The sequence below is a fragment of the Pangasianodon hypophthalmus genome, chromosome 13, assembly GCF_027358585.1.
Source record: "Pangasianodon hypophthalmus isolate fPanHyp1 chromosome 13, fPanHyp1.pri, whole genome shotgun sequence".
NCBI classification, from domain to species: Eukaryota; Metazoa; Chordata; class Actinopteri; order Siluriformes; family Pangasiidae; genus Pangasianodon; species Pangasianodon hypophthalmus.
The window spans coordinates 19,637,438-19,659,180 of record NC_069722.1 but is presented as its reverse complement, the minus strand read 5'-3'; the positions used below and the strand labels follow the sequence as shown (position 1 = coordinate 19,659,180).

Here is a 21,743-nt window from a genome sequence, read left to right as displayed (position 1 = left end):
TAAAAACACTGCAAAGAGAATGAAAGCGAGAAAGGATAGGAGAGAGAGTGAGGAAGAGAGAGAAAGAATGAGGGCTATGTCAATGCATAAGGTGACTGTGCTGACCTTTAATCTCCTTTCAGATGTCTCCCTCTCTTTCCTTCTTTCTCTCTCGCTTTTTTTTTCCATCATAGGTTTTCTCTCGCTCCACTGAGTTGATTTCTCACATTCATTCATTCTGTGCTGAAGAAGCTTTCCTCTTCTCTTTCTCACAGAGAGGCAAATGTAGATAGAGGGAGAAAATGAGACAAAGACACATGGAGAAAGACAGCGTTAAGACACAGAGGAGCTAGAGTTCTTTTAAAATTCTTTTTAAAAGTGCATTCAATTTTATTTCAATAAGATACATAGTATTTTCATGCATTATTGATATTAATTAATAAATATCTATATTTTTTATGATATTAATTATTTTCTATTGTTAGCCAGTCTAGGGTTAGACAGTGCAATCACCATATCTAGCATGTGAGAATAAATCTATCAATAGTCCCACTTTGAATATAGTTTTAGAACCTGGCCTGAGCCTAACTATGCGTTTGAATAACAATGCGTATGAAAATCTGAATAGTAATTAATCTAAGTGTGAAATTCATTTTGACAGGCTTAGTGCTAAGTCAAAAACAGGTATTAGATCTTAAGGGCTGTATTCAGACCTGCCGACATAAGTTCAAAAGTTATTTCAATGTTTTCATAGGCAAAATTCTTCATATTCACACTTGGCTTATGCAGGTGAATTAATTTTTGACCAACCTATTCAGATGATTAAAATGACCTGTGTGCAGTCCATGCCTCTGAGGTTGCCAGATTTTTCTTGTTGAGCTCTAGGGACAAGTTTTTCAGCTGTTTCTAAACCACCGCCTTTAAAGACAAACATTTTCCTTTAAGCTCGATAGAAAATGTGGACTGAAATAGCAGACTGCAATTTTCCCTTTGATATCAATTACAATACAATGTAGCATAAAACAAGAGAAAATTTTAAAAACACAAATTAGACTAATATGATAATATACAAATTAGAAGTAGTCAAAGACGCAAACATAGTAGTTGTCTAAAATATTGCAAATATATTAAAACTGTCATGAAAAGAACGATGAAGGGATCTTAAGTATAATAATCACTGCAAATTTCTCTATTAAAAAATATGGATTCCATTTATATATTATATTTATATATGGATTCCTATTTTTTGCATGGAGAACTAGAAATAATATTTTGTACCAACAGCAGCAGAAAGAAAGCTGTGGTAGGAATAAAAAGCATAATGTATGAATAAACTGGTGAATGAACCGGTCATGCAAACAATTATTAATTTTTTTAAAATTTTGTGTGGTAATGTAGTAAATTGAACGCACAACTTGTACTGACAATGACATAAAATCAAGGACATTAAATTGTAACGTGTCAGTGTGTGTGTGTGTGTGTGCGCAATGTACTTTTTCCATGCTTTTATTATACTATTTTGTGTTTTGCACACACAGGGGAAAGTGTATGGTGTCCATTTCAGGTTGTAAAATGGGCAATTGTTCCTGTAGAGGTTATTTAGGTGCAGTGATTTGATGCACCATGCTTTGATTTGTCATGTCTATTTAGTGCAAAGAAGTGTTTAGTTTGAGATCTTACTGTCCCTCAGGTACCATCTAGTCAAGTACATAGTATATAGTCTTAAAATATAGTAGTAAAATGTGTTTGTGTGTGTGTGTGTGTGTGTGTGTGTGTGTGTGTGTAGGTTTTACTCTGCGGAGATTGCCATAGGCCTGTTCTTCCTGCACATTAAAGGCATAATATACAGGTGAGTAGATACGTACATACATATACACACATTTCAGTAAGTCCAGGTTCAGACAAACTGCAAGTATATGCCCAGGTAAATATGATGTATATCTCCAGATAAACAGAAAGTGCATCTTCAGATAAAAAGAAACTGCCTGTTCAGATAAACAGGAAGTTCTTGTCCAGATAAACAGGTGGATAATGTGATGCTGTCTGTTGCCCTTTCTGTCTCCTCTATAGGGATCTGAAGTTAGATAATGTAATGCTGGATGCTGAAGGTCACATTAAGATCGCTGATTTCGGGATGTGTAAGGAGAACATGTCTGAGGGAGTGACCACCAAAACTTTCTGCGGTACCCCAGACTACATCGCTCCTGAGGTGTGTGTGTGTGTGTGTGTGTGTGTGTGCAGTGCCTGGGAAATGCCTGTTACAGATTCACATAAACATTTAGCACTTAATAGTTAGCATTAAGACCTGAAGCTATACCGGAGAACTGCTTCTAGGTGGAGGCAACAAATATTGGTCTAAATTGCATAATAGGGGTGTAGGAGAAACCACAGACTGAAGTTTCAATGTAAGTCAACGGAGGAAATGTATTAGCACTAAAGATGTCCTGAAAGATTTGGATCAGGGCAGATCCAGGCATATTTTAATAGATATGCTATCGGCTATATTAAGGCCATATCTGATTATATGCTACTTAATCCCACTGTGCTCTCTTTACACCAGTTGTGGATGTGACATAGAATGAAAGTCCACAAGTTGTGGCAAAGAAGCTCATTGGAAGTCAGTTAGCTAGGTGACAAATGACTCAAGATGCCTACAGCATGAAACTATTTTACATTGTGTAATGACAAGAGTCCATATGTGATCCAGGCACTTTGTGAAAGACGGTCTTTAACAGTAATCCTAATGGAAGCAACATCTCTGCCTTGTCCGTGTATCCGTGTACAAATCCGTCCGTGTACAAATCAAGGACGAACATAACCATATGCGGATACTGGCATAGGTACTTCTGAGAGATTTCGTGTTTTAGGCCAAAATACTGCTGCAAATTGAAGACTTGGTACCCTAGTCAGAATTGGAAAAGGATTCTGTGGGAAGTCATCCACAACAGAGATGTCTGTTTCTACGTCTCTTTCAAATACATAAACATTCAAAGTATAGGGTCACTTTTGCCTGCTTGAACAACAACAAAATGAACCACTATATTCTTAAACTTCACATTTATATTTAGCACACGCACATCAGAAACACAAGGAACTTCAATGCAACCCAAACATTCCTTACAATAGAGTCTTCAACAATCACCACAGAATGCTAATTTGTGTCTTGCTCCTGAATTTCCTGCTCAAAAATGCTCGACACCTCATGATGCTCAATCATCATCATCATCATCATCATCATCATCTATTATGAAGGCTGCAAAACATTTTCTATTACAACTTAGGTACAGATGGGGAGGGGTGAGCCCCTAAAGCATTTAATCAAACACTTCTGTGTGCCTCTGAAGCATCCACAGCTGGGGTAGGACTAACACAAATTTCACACCAGGCTCCTTACATAAGGCTTAAGGCTTGTGAATGCAGTGCGGGAGTGACACATCACATTCTGCTCATGCTAAAGGCCCAAGAGCATGCTTCTTTTTTAAATCAAAGCATGAAAAAAAACAGCTATTCATCTTTTTTCCGGTAATCGATGAGCCGTAATCACTACATGCAAACACTTTTCTTTGAAACTCCACATTCCGCATCATTTTAGATGTCCAGTGTGAATTGGCGTTAACAGTAATACTTCCAAGTCTATGCCTTTTTACAACAACAATCAGTATCAGCAATGAGGTTACATTTTTAAAGACTTTACACATAAGCAGTTTTCACCTTCAAAAGTATCAAAGCTAATGAAAACTGTTAGGGTTTAAAACAAACATTTACATATAATGCACCAAACACTTTCTTCTTGTCAAACAATTATCTTATCTAATAGTTCTATTAAGAGCTGGGGTGTTAAACTCAATTTCTCCCTGAGTCACATTGGCATTTTTGTGTGGGCCATAAACTAAGGCTATTAGGTTAAGTGCATCTATTCTCTAAGCTATATTTATATTCGCTTTATAATGATAACATAATTCATTTATGCCACAGCTCTATACTGTAGCAATAAAGAAGAAATCATATTACATAACATGTCCTTTTCTAAGAACATACATGTCCTCACCTTTTTTGTCTTTGCTCATAATCATTGTCTTTATAAAACATTTTTGTAGGTCACTACATTGGGTGATGGATTTTTTAAAAAGTCAGTTAAAGAAGAGATGTGGCACCTATCTTCAGAAGCCTAAAACTATGCGTGCACATACACAACCAGTCCAACATTTCCACTCAGGCTAAGTGCCCCAGTTAGCTAAAGCTGAAACAATTTAGGCTAAAACTGTGTAAGATTCTTACCTCAATTAAAGCTGAAACAAATTAGGCTGAATCAATTTAAGCTAGGAGCCACAGTTAGGTAAAACTGAAACAAATGAAGCTGAGACAGTTTAAGCTAAATGCCACAGTGCTAAAACATGCATAAAAAGCATACAATCTAAAAGGTTGAGAAAACGTATAATATAAGGTGTGTTCATGTTACACACCGGATTGTACGTGCTGATGTTGAGCACATCTGAAACTGTTAAAAAGTTTTACTGGTTCCAAGGGCATGATAAAATGCTTCACAATTTTCACAATACTGTATAGTAGTAGGTTGCTATCTCTCTGTATGTACTGTATGAGCACATCTCTGGCTCAACACGCTGATTATCTAAAGCTGTAATTCGTGTTTTACTGAACCTGCAATTCTTTCATATTGTACTATTATCTGCTTCAATGGAATCAAGGAATGTGTGAAAGATAAAGTGTACATTTCCAGCCTAGTGCAGTCCTCTTAATGCACAGCAGATTTTAATCTGTATTGTACTGTATGTCTACCTTCTTTTACAAATTATATCTGCATATGTGTGTTAGATCATTGCGTATCAGCCCTATGGGAAGTCGGTAGACTGGTGGGCCTTTGGGGTGCTGCTGTATGAAATGCTAGCTGGACAGGTAAAACCAACACGCACTCTCTCACTTAACCATACCCCTCTATTATTATTATTATTACTATTATTATTATTATCCCTCTCTCTTCGTCTCCCAGCCACCATTTGACGGAGAGGATGAGGATGAACTGTTCCAGTCCATCATGGAACATCACGTGTCATATCCCAAATCAATGTCTAAGGAGGCAGTGGCCATCTGTAAAGGAGTGCGTAACCCACTTTGACTTTATGTATACTAATCAATTTCTTGGGCCTTGGGAATGTAAGGCACTGGGATCAACTGTTCTTGCTACTGAGTTTAAATGAATTCAACTTCATTTTCCTGTATGGAAAATCCATACACTCCTAGTCAATGTACAGTATGTGGAACACTGAAATTTTAAAAGCAGAAGTCAGCAAGAGCATATTAACATCTGATGTTATTTCTGCTAAGCATTCTTATGCAATAAGAACATACTTCTTGATTTTGCTGGCTGGAGACAAGAAGAGCAAAGGTCTTAAAGTTTATTTGATTTGATTTGATTAGCCAATCACAAACCTCACTATGTTACGTAACTATTTTTTTAATGTTGTGTGTACATGTGTACTATATATATTATATTACTATATATATATATATATTCTCTATATATATTTGTGTGTGTGTGTGTGTGTGTGTGTAGCTGATGACAAAGCACCCTGGAAAACGTCTAGGATGTGGCCCTGAGGGAGAGAGAGACATCCGAGAGCATGCCTTCTTCCGCTACATGGATTGGGAGAAGCTTGAGAACAAAGAGGTTCAACCACCATTCAAACCTAAAGCTGTGAGTCTTACACACAAACACACACATATACATGCATACTGTATACACATGTACAAATATGCACCTATCTGCAATTATTAATAAATGAACTACTAATATATGAGCATTACTACTTCAGGAGATCAGCAAGAAATGGAAAAGCTTGACCATATCATAAGCACAACAAGTCAATGAGGAACTCAGTAGGCAGCCAAAGTAGCTTGAATGGGATGAGGATAATATACAGTTTAGTGATGTTACTATCATGGGATAGAATAATAGACTAGCATCAAGGATTATGCTAAGGTCTTTAACTGTAGCTTTGAGTTTCACAGACTCATCTTAATGCCTTTTAACGCAGTCTTCCATTTTGTGTAGCTAGCCAAACTGAAAGGCATACAGTAACTATGTACAGTCAGGTCCAACGTATTTGGACAGTGACACAATTTTCATCATTTTGCCTCTGTACACCACACAATGGATTTGAAATGAAGGCAGAAAGACCCACAAACAAGCAGCAACTGAATCTACTGTGGTCGTGTACAGAGGCAAAATTACGAAAATTGTGTCACTGTCCAAATATTTATGGATCTGACAATATAAGCACCTTTTTCAGCACTACCAAATAAGTCCAGTACTACCAAACCCAAACCTGAAACATTTCCAGCAGTAGGTCACTGAGCACTTTAGCCAGCTCTGATTCTGTAAATATTACACAGAGATTGGAGTAATCAAATGGGTCAAGATGCAGTTTCCTAAGGAGTGGCTTATCACTGGCTGTGTTGAAAAATTCAGATGGTATTGAGTCAAGTACACATGTTTAGAGGAGATAGAAGTTGTAATACCCAATGGGAATAAACTCGCTGAAACCGATCCACTGCTGTAACAAAGTGTGCAGAGCAACAGCTGGCCTTTGCATACTGTACCTTTGTATTCCTATGACATGAAACTATGTGGTAGGTGGATCTGGAAATAAATGTCTACACACACACACACACACACACACACACACGCACAAACGCATGCATAACATCATATAGACATACACACACTTATACATATGTGCACAAATCTTTCCTTCTCTCTTTCCTTCTTTCTGTCTTTTATCCTGTCTTTCCATTTCTGCCTCTCCTTCTGTCTTTCTGCCTGTCTTTCTTTCTTTCTTTCCGTCACGTGTGTCTGATTATCCCGTCTGCTAGCGGTTTCTCTATCAATACACTGGATTCTTTCATTGACTCAAACTTAAAAATGGACTGTTTGACTTGTAAAAGTCAGGACTAATTATGAGTGTTTAGTAAAACATCCCTTTTCTATTTTTTCCTCTCCTTCTTCTATTTTCTTACTTCTCTGTTATGCGTCTCGCTCCTTTATCCCTGTGTGCAGGAGGTTTGTTAGAGATATGAGGGAAAATCCAGCTTTCTCTTGGACGGGCTGTGAGAGTGAGATAGCAGTGTGTGTGTGTGTGTGTGTGTGTGTGTGTGTGTGTGTGTGTGTGTGTGTGTGTGTGTGAAGAGCTGTGAATGGCTGTAGTTCTGCTTTATGTGTAAATCAGTGTGTCAATAGTCCAGCTAAGAGTGAACAACAGTACTCTGGCAAATTACAGCATACAGTCAAGAAAGACAGAAGAAAAGGTGAACAGACTGATAAAAAGACAGACAGGAAAACAAAGAAAGACAGGCATAATTATTTGACACAAAGACAGACAGCATATGTTTGTGCTACTGTAGCCTGCTAGCCAATCAAATTGCCAGTTAGCATCTGAGGAAGTACACAAATCTTAGCTATATCCTGTTCTGAAATAATAAAGCTTATTACACATAGTTTGTTTTTTTCTTTGCACACATCTTTTAGTAAATAATCCATAAGTAAATGCATTGCATATTGTGGTATTAAATGACAAGCAATAAGTTTGTAAGTGACGTAGTGATGATGTATCTCTGAGTGCTAGCAGCGAGTTAGCACTGAGCGCTAGCGGTGGGTTATCCCTGAGTGCTAGTAGTGGGTTATCCCTGAGTGCTAGCAGTCAGTTATCCCCGAGTGCTAGCAGTGGGTTATCCCTGAGTGCTAGCAGTGAGTTAGCACTGAGTTCTAGCAGTGAATTATCCCTGAGTGCTAGCACTAGCACTAAGTGCTAGCTGTGAAATAACCGTAAGTGCTAGCAGTGAGTTAGCACTGAGGACTATCAGGGAGAAGTGAAACATACACCATCTAACTGTAAATAATATGTCTAACTTTGTTTGGTATTTACTGATTATCAGGATATGACATAAAAGTAAATAGATAGATAGATAGATAGATACTAAAAAAAGAAGGATATACAGGCATGTAGACAGACTTAAAGAAAAGAAAAACTGAAACACTGACAGAAAGATAGATGATGCGTTAGACAGAAAGACAGACAAAACAAAAGAATTGCGGAGTGATGAAGAGATCAACCTAGAGATCAACAAGACAAAAACAGGCAGTAAGATAGCAGAAAGATACACATTGACAGATCATAAGAAAATTTGACAGTTACCCAGACTGCAAATAGAGACAGGAGTAAGCCATTCTCATGGGAAGCACTCTCATGTGTCAGTGTGTGTTTGTGTTGTGTTCATGTCAGGCATGTGCCGATATTACATCCTCATGTCACAAGAACCACTTATTCATATCACGGTTTCCAAGATTGTGATAAGGTGCATGTCTTGGATGCATCTTGTTGAGGTTTTGAGGCTGTTGTTCGTCACCACTTCTGGTGGAGGCCTGTAAAGGAACTGATTAAAGTATTCTGTGCCCAGGATAAATTACAACTCCAATCAACTGAAGAATGATGACAATATGACCTTAGGAATCTCCTTATTAAGGCCTTCCATTAGCTTGAGGATGGTACGCACACTTCTCAGTCTTAATGTGCAATTGATTGTCTTTGAGTCAGCGTAGCCGTGTAACTCCAATGCGGGGGAAATGAGGCTCTCTGTTTATTGAATGCTTTTGAGAGATCATGATTTTGTATTGCTGCTTTAAAGTCAATCACTGCTGTAGTGATTTTTTTTTTTCCAGTTCATAGGTAGTTCTACTCACCATTGTCTCCCCAAGGGTAGGAAGTGCTTAAATGTCTAGACTTGCTACAGTATCAAGAGACACCCCCTTTTTCTCCTTGGTCACTCCACATTTTGGGATGTGTTTCTGGAACTGTTCCACTCAATGTGGTGTTTGTATGTTAGATCGACATACACTCGCCGGTCGCTTTATTAGGAACACCTGTATACCTGCTCGTTCATGCAATTACTCATTGATAAACTCAAGTGGATGCAGTGCAATGCATAAAATCATGCAGATAAATTAAGAGCTTCAGTTAATGTTCACATCAAACATCAGAAAGGGGGGAAGTGTGATCTCGCTGACTTCAACCATGGCAGGGTTGTTGGTGCCATACAGGCTGGTTTGAGTATTTCAGAAACTGCTGATCTGCTGGGATTTTCACACACTGCAATCTCTAGAGTTTATATGGAACGGTGTGAAAAACAGTGTCTAATTAATCTGAGGATACACTGGGCTCGACCAGACTGGACAGTTGAAGGTTGGAAATCCATCGCCTGATATTTTCCCAATCTTTAACTCTCCAGCTTCAGTGAGTCTGTGCCTCAGATTCCTGTTCTTGGCTGACAGCAGTGGAACCCAATGTGGTCTTCTGATGTTGTAGCCCATCTGCCTCATAGTTTGACATGTTGTGTGTTCTGAAATCTTTTTTTGCTCAACAAGATTGTTTATTTGAGCTACCATAGCCTTCTTGTCAGCTCTGACCTCTCTCAAGTGCAAGGCATTTCTGCCCACAGAACTGCTGCTCACTGGATGTTTGTTAATTTGTTTTTTTGGGTTTTTTTTTTTAACTGTTGTGTGTGAAAATCCCAGGAGATCAGCAGTTTCTGAAATGCTCAAACCAGCCTGTCTGGAACCAACAACCATGCCACAGTCAAAGTCATTGAAATCATATTTCCCCCAATTCTGATGTTTGTTGTGAACAAGCACTGAAGGTCTTGACTTATACCTGCATGATGTGATGCTTTCACATGATTGGCTGATTGGTTCTTTGCATGAATATATATAGGAGGTGCTAATAAAGTGTCCAGTGTATGTGACGGCATTCAGCAAGAAAAGAAATAAATCCAAGGAGATGAATAGTTCAATGTACTGTTCAAGGGAGAAGATTTCTCATATACATGTGATTATAGGCTGTAAATGTATGATTAATGCCCTTGTGATACATGGTATGCAGAGCAGTTTCACTTCAGCCAGGTGTACTAAATTCAATGCCATATGAAGTAAGTGACCTGGTACCCAGACAAAAGACAAAACAAAGGCCCTACATCTCTTAAACACTCATACATTTCTTAAATATTGTCTTAATTTAAATTACAAACTGGGTTACAGAGCTATATTGTGTCCATCAAAGAGTGGCCTAACTCTCATTTTACCTGTAAAGAAAAGACAAATTGAATCATATCTGTCTCTGTATGAAACATTCAAAAGTGATGCTGAATATATAAATATATTGCAGTTTATTATTAACAGTGCTGGTGAGGTGGTAAATGGTGCTACTAGCATTACTAGAATAGATACAAATGCTGAAGGATTAAAGTGCAGAGTTTACCATAAATGTGGAGAGTGAAAAGGGTCAAAAAGCAGAAATGAGCAAAATCACAGTGAATTGATCAGACCAGTAAAATAAAAATTTTAAAAAATACAATAAAATAACTAAAATACAAGTACGATCCCATAGGCCATACTAGACAACAATAAACAAATGGCTGATGATTGCACTTCAAGGGTGGCATGACTTGTCATACTGACTAGTTGTACAAATATTGGGCCGTGTGGATATGAACTAATTTATTTGTACAGAGCGTTTACAAATGAAAATCCAGTTAGTTCGGAAATATATCTTACATTCTTATTCTTTGAGAGCTCCAGACTTTGTATAAATTTGCATCTAATAATTAATAAGCTTCAAAATGTATAATTGGCATGACTTATGTAAATCACTAAATGTAAATCAGTGGTGTCATGGACGTGCTTGGTCATTTACAGGTGATTGCCATTTCTAAAAATATGTTACACTGTATAACTGATTATCTGCACATGACTACATTGCTCCAAAAATGCTGCATACCTAGGCTGCCTCTTCTGAAATGAAATGCGATATTATTTGTTGAATATCGCACTATGTCATGTAACCAATGATCGGCACATGCCTCATTCACACGTTCCATCACTCCATTGTTTAGATGGTGTTCATCAGTCATATTTTTATTTGTCCTCCATGTTTCTGTTCTCTCCTCCATCCCTTTCTCCCTCCATCCATCACTCGGTTTCCTTTTTGTGTTCTTCCTTTTTGCAGTGTGGCCGAGAGGCGGAGAATTTTGATCGCTTTTTCACACGTCACCCTCCGGTGCTCACTCCACCTGACCAGGAAGTCATCATGAACCTCGACCAGGACGAGTTCGAGGGTTTCTCCTTCATAAACTCTCACTATCCTAGTGCAGAAGCTCAGAGCTAATTAATATTAGCTGTTAAATGAACTCTGCCCCCCATCCTTCCATTTTAGCCTATCATTTCTTGCTTCTGCTGGTGCACGCCCTGCTCCCTACTGGCCACTTGGCTGAAGTGCTTATGAACATAGATAATGACTATTAGATAATCAGATGCATGCAGAACTTGCTCCCTGCAGTCCACTTGGCTGTAACTTACTATATATACTTAGATGCATGTAGAACTTCGCTGTAATAACTAGGTAATTTAATAATCCGGATTTTATTTACTAAAATACGTGTAAATAGCAGAGAGAACATCAGTACAGGAGATCTCCACTTCCTCCAGGAATGCTCCCGTTTTTCTCAGTTATCCACTTCCTCCAGGAGTTCTCCACTTCTTCCAGGACGCATGAGTGACTTCCTGCAGCCACACTACAGTGTGTGCTTCCATCCATCTGTTTATAAGGCAACAAGGAATTAGCTCATAAGGAAATCTGAATATGGAAGGAAGGAAGGAAGGGAGTGAGGGAGGAAAGGAAGAAAGGAAAGAAAGAAATATAGAAAGAAAGAAAATGCAAATAATGCAAAAGAAATTTGGGCAGCCAAAATAAAAGGTAGATAGAAGGAAATAGAAGGTAGAAACAACAAAACAGACTAAAACTAAGACAAATATAAGTAGACTGACAAAAATAACAGGTATAAAAAAAAGCAACAACAAAAAAAAAGATGGGGGGAAAAGAAGTTAGGAAGAAAAACAAGTAGATAGACAAAAAGACATTTATTTAGATAGTGAGGAAAAAAGGTGGGTGAGTAGGTAGAGGTCAGATAAGCAGAGCAAGTCACAATATTGGGCAGAACAGGAGCCAATGGAAACAAGGATTGCATAAACATTTGGATGGAAATTGACCAATCAGCTCACTGCATGTCTTTTACATCATCTGTGAATGTGATTCATTAGTGTGATGCCACTAACTTTTATTTTGCATGTCTGAATTATTATTTGAATGCATAACCTCCATAAACAGCATGCATTCTGCTATGATTGCACCTTGAGTATATCATATTTACAATAATATAAATGAGCTCTACAGTGATGAGTAGATGATTAGTATTCCTGCTTTATACACAAATAAGCTGATGACAGACAACCTTAGCTCTTATGTAAAAAAAGAATTACAAATCAAAAAGGCATGCTTAAGAGTAATACGTTTGCATCTTGGCTACATTCACATTACAAACCTAAACTGTTTGAAAGGACACAGGAACATGGAAAAGCAGTTTACTTTCAGTAAAGATTTATTTTGATTTGCCAAGTTCACCTAGATACACGTTACCTTACAAATTCACCCACCTTGGAAGTGTGAGCCAAAAGAAGAGCAGAAACAGAGTTGTGATCTCTTATTTCTGAAAAAATAATAATTAAGGACTGGTTATTATTTACCAGCTTTCTTGCAGGGCTTTTGCCATATTTTCTTCTTGTTACTCATATTTGCAACTAACCAAACCAGCTAGCTTCTTACATTTCACTAGAAGGCTCTGTGCTATTGTGATAACTATGTTGCTCCTTATGTAGTTTTGTTGCTTTAAAGACACCTTCAATCTTCAGTGAGAAAGGTATCTCAAGAATTTATCACAAAATATTTCATTTATAAAATGAAACAATGATGCACTATATGGCTGAAAGTTTGTCCATCACACCCATATATGGACCTTCCCCAAACTGTTGCCACAAAATTGGAAGCACACAATTGTATAGAATGTCTTTGTATGCTGTAGCATTACAATTTCCCTTCACTGGAACTAATGGGCTAAAGCCTCTTCTAGCATAACAGTGCCCCAATGCACAAAGCGAGCTTCTTGAGGACATGGTTTGCCAGGGTGAGTGTGGAAGAACTGGAGTCTCCAGAACTGCATAGGGCCCTGACCTCAACCTCACTGAACACTTCTGGGATGAATTGGAACGTTGAGTGCACCCCAGGCCTCCTCACCCGACATCAGTGTCTGATCGCAATAATGCGCTTGTGGCTGAATGAGCACAAATCCCCATAGCCACGCTCCAAAGTCTAGTGGAAAGCCTTCCTAGAAGAATGGAGGTTATTATAATAGCAAAGGGGGACTAAATCTGGAATGGGATGTTCAATAAGCACATATGGGTGTGATGGTCAGGTGTTCACAAACGTCTGGCCATATACTGTATCATTTGCACTGTGTTCCACTAGGCATTACTGTCCCCTTTCTGGACCCTTCTGGCCACATGGCCACATACTGGTCTCCTGTTTAGTATTAAAAAGATCACATTATGTTCACACAGGCATGAAAAAAGCAGGCAAAAAGTCAGATTTATGCCACTTAAATTAATGTGAATATAAGCATAAGCAGCTTTCCCTGGACTCCATGGTCATTTTTTTTCTGGCTCGAATGCACCAGCTGTCTTGCTCTCAGGTTTCCACAAGACAGGATTTCACTGACTTTTGTCTTTTAGAGATTAAAACAAGTTCACCAGAGGCTACCTCCTCCCACAGATGACTAATGGCTTAACCGCACTCCCACATCTACAGTGGGGACTAACTGTTTCAGTTTGCTAGCAAGAACTGTTTTTATTTCTTCACCGATCAAACAGTTTGTTCAAATGACAATTCTCTATCCACTAAGATATCAACTATTAGTTGTTATATACCAGTGCTGATGAATTCTTGAATCTGATTGGTCAGAAGGTGACAGCAGCTCTGACAGTAATGCTGTCTGTAATTCAGTTCACAGGTTTCTATTAATGTATGTTATCATTTCTGTAGTAACATTTCATTCACAGGGGCTTCTATAGCTGATGCACCGCATAATCAAAGGCTAGTAATAAACAGATTAAAAATGTGTTATTATTCAACAAAGACATATTTATAATAATTGATATGGTAAAGATTTCTGTAATCAGACACTGGTTGAAAGGTATGACGTTATTTAAAAAGTATTATTATAATTGGTACAAATTGCTGTGATATTCAGTGGATATAAAAAAAATCTACACACTCCTGTTAAAATGACAAGTTGTGTGATGTAAAAAAAATTAAACCAAGATAAATTTTTTCCACCTTTAATGTGATATGGCAGCCAACAAGATTCAAGTGAAAAACAAATAGAAATGTTTTAGGGGAAAAAACGAAAAATAAAAAAACTCTACAATAACCTACAAACACCCATTAAATAGTACTTTGTTAAAGCACGTTTTGCTTGTAAGAAAGAATCTACCAACTTAGCTCATCTTGATTTGCAAAAATACTCTAGATCTATCAAATTGCAAGAGGATCTCCTGTCTCCTGTCCCCTTCAAGTCATTCTACAGGTTTTCAATAGTATTTATATCAGATCTTCATCTGAAGCCATTCCTTCGATTTGGATGTGTGCTTTGGGTTGTTTTCATGCTGGAAGGTGAAATCTTTCTTCATCTTCAACTGTCTAACAGAAGCCTACAGGTTTTGTGTCAAAATAGATTGGTATTTGGATGATCCCCTCTATCTTGAGTAGAACCCCAGTCCCAGCTGAAGAGAAGCAGTACTAGTGGCAGCCTGTGGTTATTAAAATAGGGGAAGCACAACTGTCTGTTTAGGATTTTATATATATATATATATGTTGTTCTATAGTAACAGCTAATTCACAGGAACTTGTATAGTGGAATAAACAAAACACAGCCAATCAATGGCTGTCCCATTGATTTTCCCTGAATTTTGAATTAAAATATGTCTAAATATGTTTAAATATATTAAAAAGTGTTTGTCTGCCTTTTAGTTTAATTTTCAGTCTCTTCCTAAGTCTGATTTTCTAAAATCAGGTTAACATTAACAATGCCTGCCATTTTGTGCCAAAAAGCAGCTAAGCTGCTATTTGAAGAAGGAAGTGACAGCTACCTAGCTAGACTTATAAACAACAAATTTCAGAAATGAATGCAAATAACCAAAAATTTATACTAACAGTTTATTTACAATATTTAAGAATTATCACCATGTTTAATACTGTAGACTCTAAGTGATTCCCACTGGTGCCGATATATTTAAGTTTGAGATGTGAATCATGTTCATTTTAGTTTCGGTGCTTGGCAACTGATTACGAGGTTCCGTCCCTTTAAGAGGTCGATCAATCATCATAAGGAGATGCTGTGCATCCAGGCAGGACAAATGAAGAGAGCATTGTGCAATATACAGTACACTGAGATGCAAAACACAATTGCCAACACTCATTCCCAGTGAAGCCCGTGCATCTGGGCGTGGCTCAAACTGCTCAAAATGATGTGTTAAAAGCCTGAGTGTTAATCTTTCGTCCCACTGAAACACCGTGTACATACATTTACAATAAACAGCCAGAGATGCACAGGCTTCACTGGGTGTCTGTTAGCTCTGTGTCAGGGGCTTCAAAGGAGCTTTTCACTCAGGATGCACTGTTCACAGGAAACAGTTTGAGTTAAATGAACAAACAGCATGATATTGCAGTGAGATATTTGATGATTTGAAATCCACTAAGATTAATCAATAATATAGACACTTTGCTAAACATTTCTTTGCCACATTTTAGTGAAATTTTAGGGGAAACCATGGCTTCCTGTGTAGCGTTGTGCCTGTGAGCAGCACGATAGCACAGTGCTGCCACCACCATGCTTCATGGTGGGAATGGTTCTTTAGGTGATAAGCCATCTTGTTATTGAGCCAAACATATCTTTTAGAATTACGCCCAAAAAGTTCTATCTTGGTCTCATAATACCATAACACATTTTGATACATGGTTTGGTGTGATTTAGGGCTTGGGTGTTTTCTTTTGTGAGAAAGGGCTTCCGTCTAGCCATAACTCTACCCCGTATCCCACATGTGTAAAGAAATTTTTGTCAGATGTAGGGAGAGACCAGCACTTGCCAGATATTCCTGCAGCTCCTTGAATGTTGCTGTAGGTCTAGTGGAAGCCTCCCTGATAAGTTTTCTTCTTGTCCTTTCATCAATTTTAGAAGGACGTCCTGTTCTTGGTAATGTCACTGTGGTGCCCCATTTTCTCCACCTGTTGATGATGGTCTCCACAGCATTAGCATGGTACATCTATCATGGAATTCTTTTGTACCCCTCTCCTGATTGATAACTTTTGACAATGAGATCCTGTACATGCTTTTTAAGTCGCATTAAACCAAGATGTCAGGTAAATCCTACAGAAACAGCTGATCTTTATTTGGGGTTAATTAGAATCACTACATTAATGACATTAATGAGTTTAAATGTGATTTTTTAATTCTGAGCACAGTCATATGCCTCATTCTAAAAGGGTCTCTATTTTTTGTCACCTGAATTATTATTTTTTTTGGTTGCTACATCATGTTAAAAGTGAAAAAAGGTCTGACATGATACTGCAGTAAAAATTGGTTTAATTTTTTTTTACATCACAAACACCTGCAATTTTAATAGGGTTGTGTGGACTTTTTATATCCACTATAGACATAAACACATTGGGATGTAATATTATAGGAAAAACTTCATCAACACCCCATCACTGCTTATTTTCCTATAATAGCATGCCCGGTTGTGTTTTATTCAATACACACAGGTATTATTTATTCATTACATACATACAAGTTTTGCAAAATGCCAGTTCTAACCATTGTGTGTAACTAGCTGTTATTGTTGCAAGTTAGCATTCATTTGTTAGAATACAATTTGTTATAGGCTATTAGCACATGATGGAATAATGATAGAATTAATTTTGTGGCTGAAATATTTATTCCAAAGTCATTATGCAGAATGCATAACAATCTGAAATGGGTTGGAAATTGCAACTAAACCCCCTCCTATATCTTGGCACACTGTACTGTTAGCTTGGGGTTTTACCATTTTAGGTGTGCAGAGACTTAGAAATTAGGAAAAACACCACAGCAGGTCAATCCTTTATAAACACAGTTATGTCATGAATCAGGGCTGTGAAATCAAGTTCTACATATAAACTCTTGTACTGTGAGAGTTTATAATGGGCTAGGTACACCTGCCAACTCTCCTAGATATGGTAACGATTTAGTCAGCCAACTCCCAAGCCACTATTAATAAAACACACAAAAAACAAAAAAATGACAACCTTTGTATTCATTTCCAATCCGTACTCCACCAAAGTGCTGTTATAATGCACATCATATCGAGATATTGCTATAATGAAAGCATTTTAGATCTGCTGCTCTAAAATGCACAACGCTTAACTTTTAGAAAATGGTCTAAACTGCAGATTTGTGTGTTTAAATCGTACCTAAAGCAAATATTAACTGAAGATAAATCTAATAGCTCCAATAAAATAAAGATTGGCTCTGAAGTGGCTACATTTAATAGCTAAATCCTGAGCTGGCTTGGTAGTTAGCTATTTTCTCTCTCTCATAATTTTTTTCTATTTTCTCTTTTCTCATAATAAAATATGAAATACGGTTGTTACATACAAAGGTAGATGCAAATTACATACATAACCTGACAGTTTAACTAGAAAATGGTCAGTGAGGGTTTGATGAAATAAACAGTGCCTGGTGCACACAAAAACTGGTCGGATATGCACTCAAAAAAAAAACAAAAAAACAAGTGCTTCAAAACTATGTGTTAAGCATAAGCTTTCAGCAAATTCCCTCACTATTACGGACTAGTTGATTTAAAATTAAAGCACCATAATTTTTAATACCTGCCAACCTTTTACGCATTTTGCGCAGGAATTTAACATAGGAGTACACTAGGAGTATCACAAGTACAATAAAGAACAATATTTCCCCAATAAAATTCTGTGCAGGTGAATGGAGAACAGTTTGTGTTCATTAATGTGAAATAAAATATATATTAAAATAATTAAAATATATTCAACATAATATTTATTATGTTTAATATAACATATAATAAACATATATTTAACATCATATTTAATAGGCATGACACTGAATTTCAAAAATAGCCCAAAATGTCACTTGAGACATTTTGAGACAAAAGAGAAGAACAGTTAAAAAATACAATGAAGCATCAAATCAAACACTTCCCAAGCAATTTGAATGTTAATGGTGATCAAAGTGATTAAAAACATTGGTTCATTCCTGCGCCAGTGAGTACCCCAGTGTTCATCCCCAAGCGACTGGTAGTTAACGTAAATCCCCCTATATACGAATATCATACATGCATTAGTGCTTTTCTGGTTTGGCAGGTCTGATTTTTTAATAATAAGGATAATAATGCAGTTTTAACCACTGACAGCGGCTAATGATGTCAAAAAATGCCTCATTACAGATTGGCAGCAAATTAGCAGTGACTCTTGCTAGCAAACACCAAACAGCTAGCTAAATTAAGTATTTACAACCGTGTTTATCCATTCAGGATTTTTTTTTTTTTTGGCATTCTCAACCTGTTAGGCTAGCTACGTAAAATAATATTAGCTGCTGCTAAGAAAGAATTGCTGAGGAAGAATACCTCAGCTACCTTGCTACCTGCCTGCTGCAGGCAGTAACAGCTAGCTAGCAGTGTAGTATTGCTATCCTAACAGTTATGGTTAATCTGTTTGAGTTAGAACAGACTGTGACAATTTTTAAAAAACTCAAAGCACCATTAACCTTGCCTATTCAACATTTTTATTGATTCTGTGACATTCCCATCCCTTCTGCCCATAAATGCAGAAGCTGCTATACAATGTCACTAATGTCGCTAATGTTGCTAATGTTGTAGACAAAAAAAAGAGAGAAATATTTAGAAGACTTTGCTGGTTTATTTATCCACAGCACATCCTAAGACACATACAGAAATGAAATGAATCATGAATTATTATGAATGCATGAATTATTAACTATAACATAGTTTAACATAGATTATCATAATTAGCATACATTGTGGGTGCTTTTTATCATATATTTTTCATGTGCCAAAGTATTTTACAAAGACAAATGCAACATATAACTTAAAATAAAAAAAAATTGAAATATATACATTTGTTTTTTATTTGCATTCATTTAACACTTTGTCTCCACAGCACAGCTGTTAGCATATAGCTCAGATGCACTTATGCACAGTGTCTGCGTTTCACAAAGTGTGTGTGTGTGTGTGTGTGTGAGTGTGTGTGTGGTTTGCATGTAAAATAGAATACATATTTATTACTGAATTGAAATAGTGAAATAGTGTAATATGCAAATGCACTTGTTGGGGTGTATAACAAGTGCTATTGCTAGCATGTACCATAGCTCTGATTCCAGTGCACATGTTTTTAAGTAACTCAAATGCTAATGCATTTGAATTCCACTTTAATTCCAGTGCGCATTAGCACGCAGCTACACTGGCAGTGTACAAAGTAGGATTTTTGCTATCATGAATCATAAATTCAAATGCTGATGAAAATATTAGCGCTTGCACTGCCAGACAAAAGTTTTTGAATACCTTTTTATGATATATTACAGTCTAATCAGTATTATTGCCACAGAACAGACAAAATGATACAGAATAACAAATGAAATGAAACCCAAATCATTGTGGAACTCATTAACTGTTCGCTCTCAGATCCTAAATGAGGATCTCAGACTCTAAATGAGTGCTTTATTAAAAGCAGGTACATTTGGAGGGTAAACCTGTTAAGCCTATAGATAAAAGACTCCCAGACAGTCCTAGTTTTAAGTGTAAAACATAAATATGTCATGTAATGTGCCTAATTACAGTGATTTCAGGAATGACAGAGATTTTGGCTTTTTCTGATTTGTGTAGCTCTAGACTGCCAGTCATTTCTACCATTTCTGAATTCACTAAAGGTTCTTAATTTACTTTTACCAATTCCTTATATAGAGTTTCACATTTAAAGTATCTAAAATGAGTTCATGTAAAATATAGTGTATTCAGAAACTTTTGACTGGTAATGTAGATGAATTGATAATGCATATAATGCATATGAGGGTGTTACAACTGTTAGAAAAGTTGTCGATTGTAAATATTTCTGCTAATCCTTCACAGTTCACAGTGTTATGCAATGGAAAGCTAATCTAGTAGTGAATGTTCATTCAGTTCTGTCTTTTAAACTTATTTATCTGCAGTGAGTGTGTGTGTGTGTGTGTGTGTGTGCGTGCACAAGCTGTAGCTTCCTGATTCATTAATTCATTCATTTTGAATTTTGCTGCTTATCAGCAGAGAACAGATTTGCAGCTCTTCAGCTCCTAATTCGGCTTTATCCTCAAAACCTTGTCGCCTCAGTGGAGGCACAAATTAAAGATACACTTGAACCCCTTAGCATTGCTCATGTCAAAATAACCTAGCAAGAGAGTAAATAAAAATGCCTAGTATTTGTAAATTTGAAGCATGATGTTAGTGCAAGATGTTAGTGCCATTCCCTCTATCTCTAATTTCTACTTCCCAGCTGTGCACACACAAACCAGCCGTCAGGAGGAGATCCGAGCATAGAGGTATTGCGCTGATCAGTGCTGAGATGAAGAGAAGATAGATTAGGGTGTTAAGAGCTTCAGTTAATGTTCACATCAAACCTCAAAATGGGGGGAAAATGTGATCTCTGTAACTTTAACTGTGGCATGGTTGTTGGTACCAGATGAGCTGGTTTGTGTATTTCAGAAACTGCTGATCTCCTGGGATTTTCACACACAACAGTCTCTAGAGTTTACATGGAATGGTGCAAAAAAACCAAAACAAAAAAAAACATTGAGTGAGTGACAGTTCTGTGGGTTGAAATGCCTTGTTGATAAGAGAGGTCAGAGGAAATTGACCTCTCAAAAATGCCCAAATTGGTTTGAGCTGACAGATGGGCTATAGTCAGTCACACACCCACTCTTTACAACTGTGGTGAGCAGAAAAGCATCTCAGCATGCACAAAGCATCAAACCTTGACATGGATGGACTACAACAGCAGAAGGCCACATTGGGTTCCACTCCTGTCAGCCAAGAACAGGAATCTGAGAGTACAGAGGGCACAGAGATTGAACATTTAAAGATTGGAAAAACATTGTTTGGTCTCGATTTCTGTTGCAGCCTGAAGATGATTGGGGCAGATCTGCCTTGTTCAGGCTGCTGCTGGTGGTGTAATGATGTGGGGAATGTTTTCTTGGCCCGTATTCGACCCCTTAATACCAATCAAGCATTCTTTGAATGCCACAGCCTATGTGAGTATTGTTGCTGACCATGTGCAACCTTTTGTGGCCACATCTTTACCCATCTTATAATGGCATAATAATGTGCCATGTCACAAAGCACGCCATCTCAAACTGGATCCATGAATATAATAACGAGTTCAGTGTACTTCAGTGGCCGCCCCAATGACCAGATCTGAATCCAATAGAGAATGGGAGATTTGCAGCTATAAACTGAAGCTGACAAATCTGCAGCAATTGTGTGAAAGCATGTAAAAATGGACCAGAATCTCAAAGGAATTTTTCCAACACCTTGTGGAATCCATGCCAGGATAGAACACATGTTGAGTCTGAAATCTCAAATTTCTTTACATAATAGATGGAAAAAAAAGATTTTTTTTTCAATAATGTATATATTAGAGCCCATTAATGAAATCAGAGAGTCTATGAGGAGTAGAGACAGTTCACAGTTTGAA

General features: G+C 37.4%; 1 protein-coding gene across 2 annotated transcripts in view; it reads left to right on the top strand.

Annotated features, from left to right (window-relative positions):
• Positions 1 to 21,743, top strand: part of prkcbb (protein kinase C, beta b) — a 106,842-nt gene that overhangs the window by 71,207 nt on the left and 13,892 nt on the right. The window contains exons 12-17 of one of the 2 annotated variants that reach the window (XM_026916501.3): positions 1,766 to 1,828; positions 2,050 to 2,188; positions 4,813 to 4,893; positions 4,988 to 5,095; positions 5,552 to 5,692; positions 11,052 to 19,135. In XM_026916501.3, the coding sequence (XP_026772302.1) occupies positions 1,766 to 1,828; positions 2,050 to 2,188; positions 4,813 to 4,893; positions 4,988 to 5,095; positions 5,552 to 5,692; positions 11,052 to 11,210 (691 nt within the window). In that variant the 3' untranslated portion in view covers positions 11,211 to 19,135. Of the gene's footprint in view, positions 1 to 1,765; positions 1,829 to 2,049; positions 2,189 to 4,812; positions 4,894 to 4,987; positions 5,096 to 5,551; positions 5,693 to 11,051; positions 19,136 to 21,743 lie in introns of those variants that run through there. The other variant, XM_026916503.3, reaches the window with a different exon arrangement.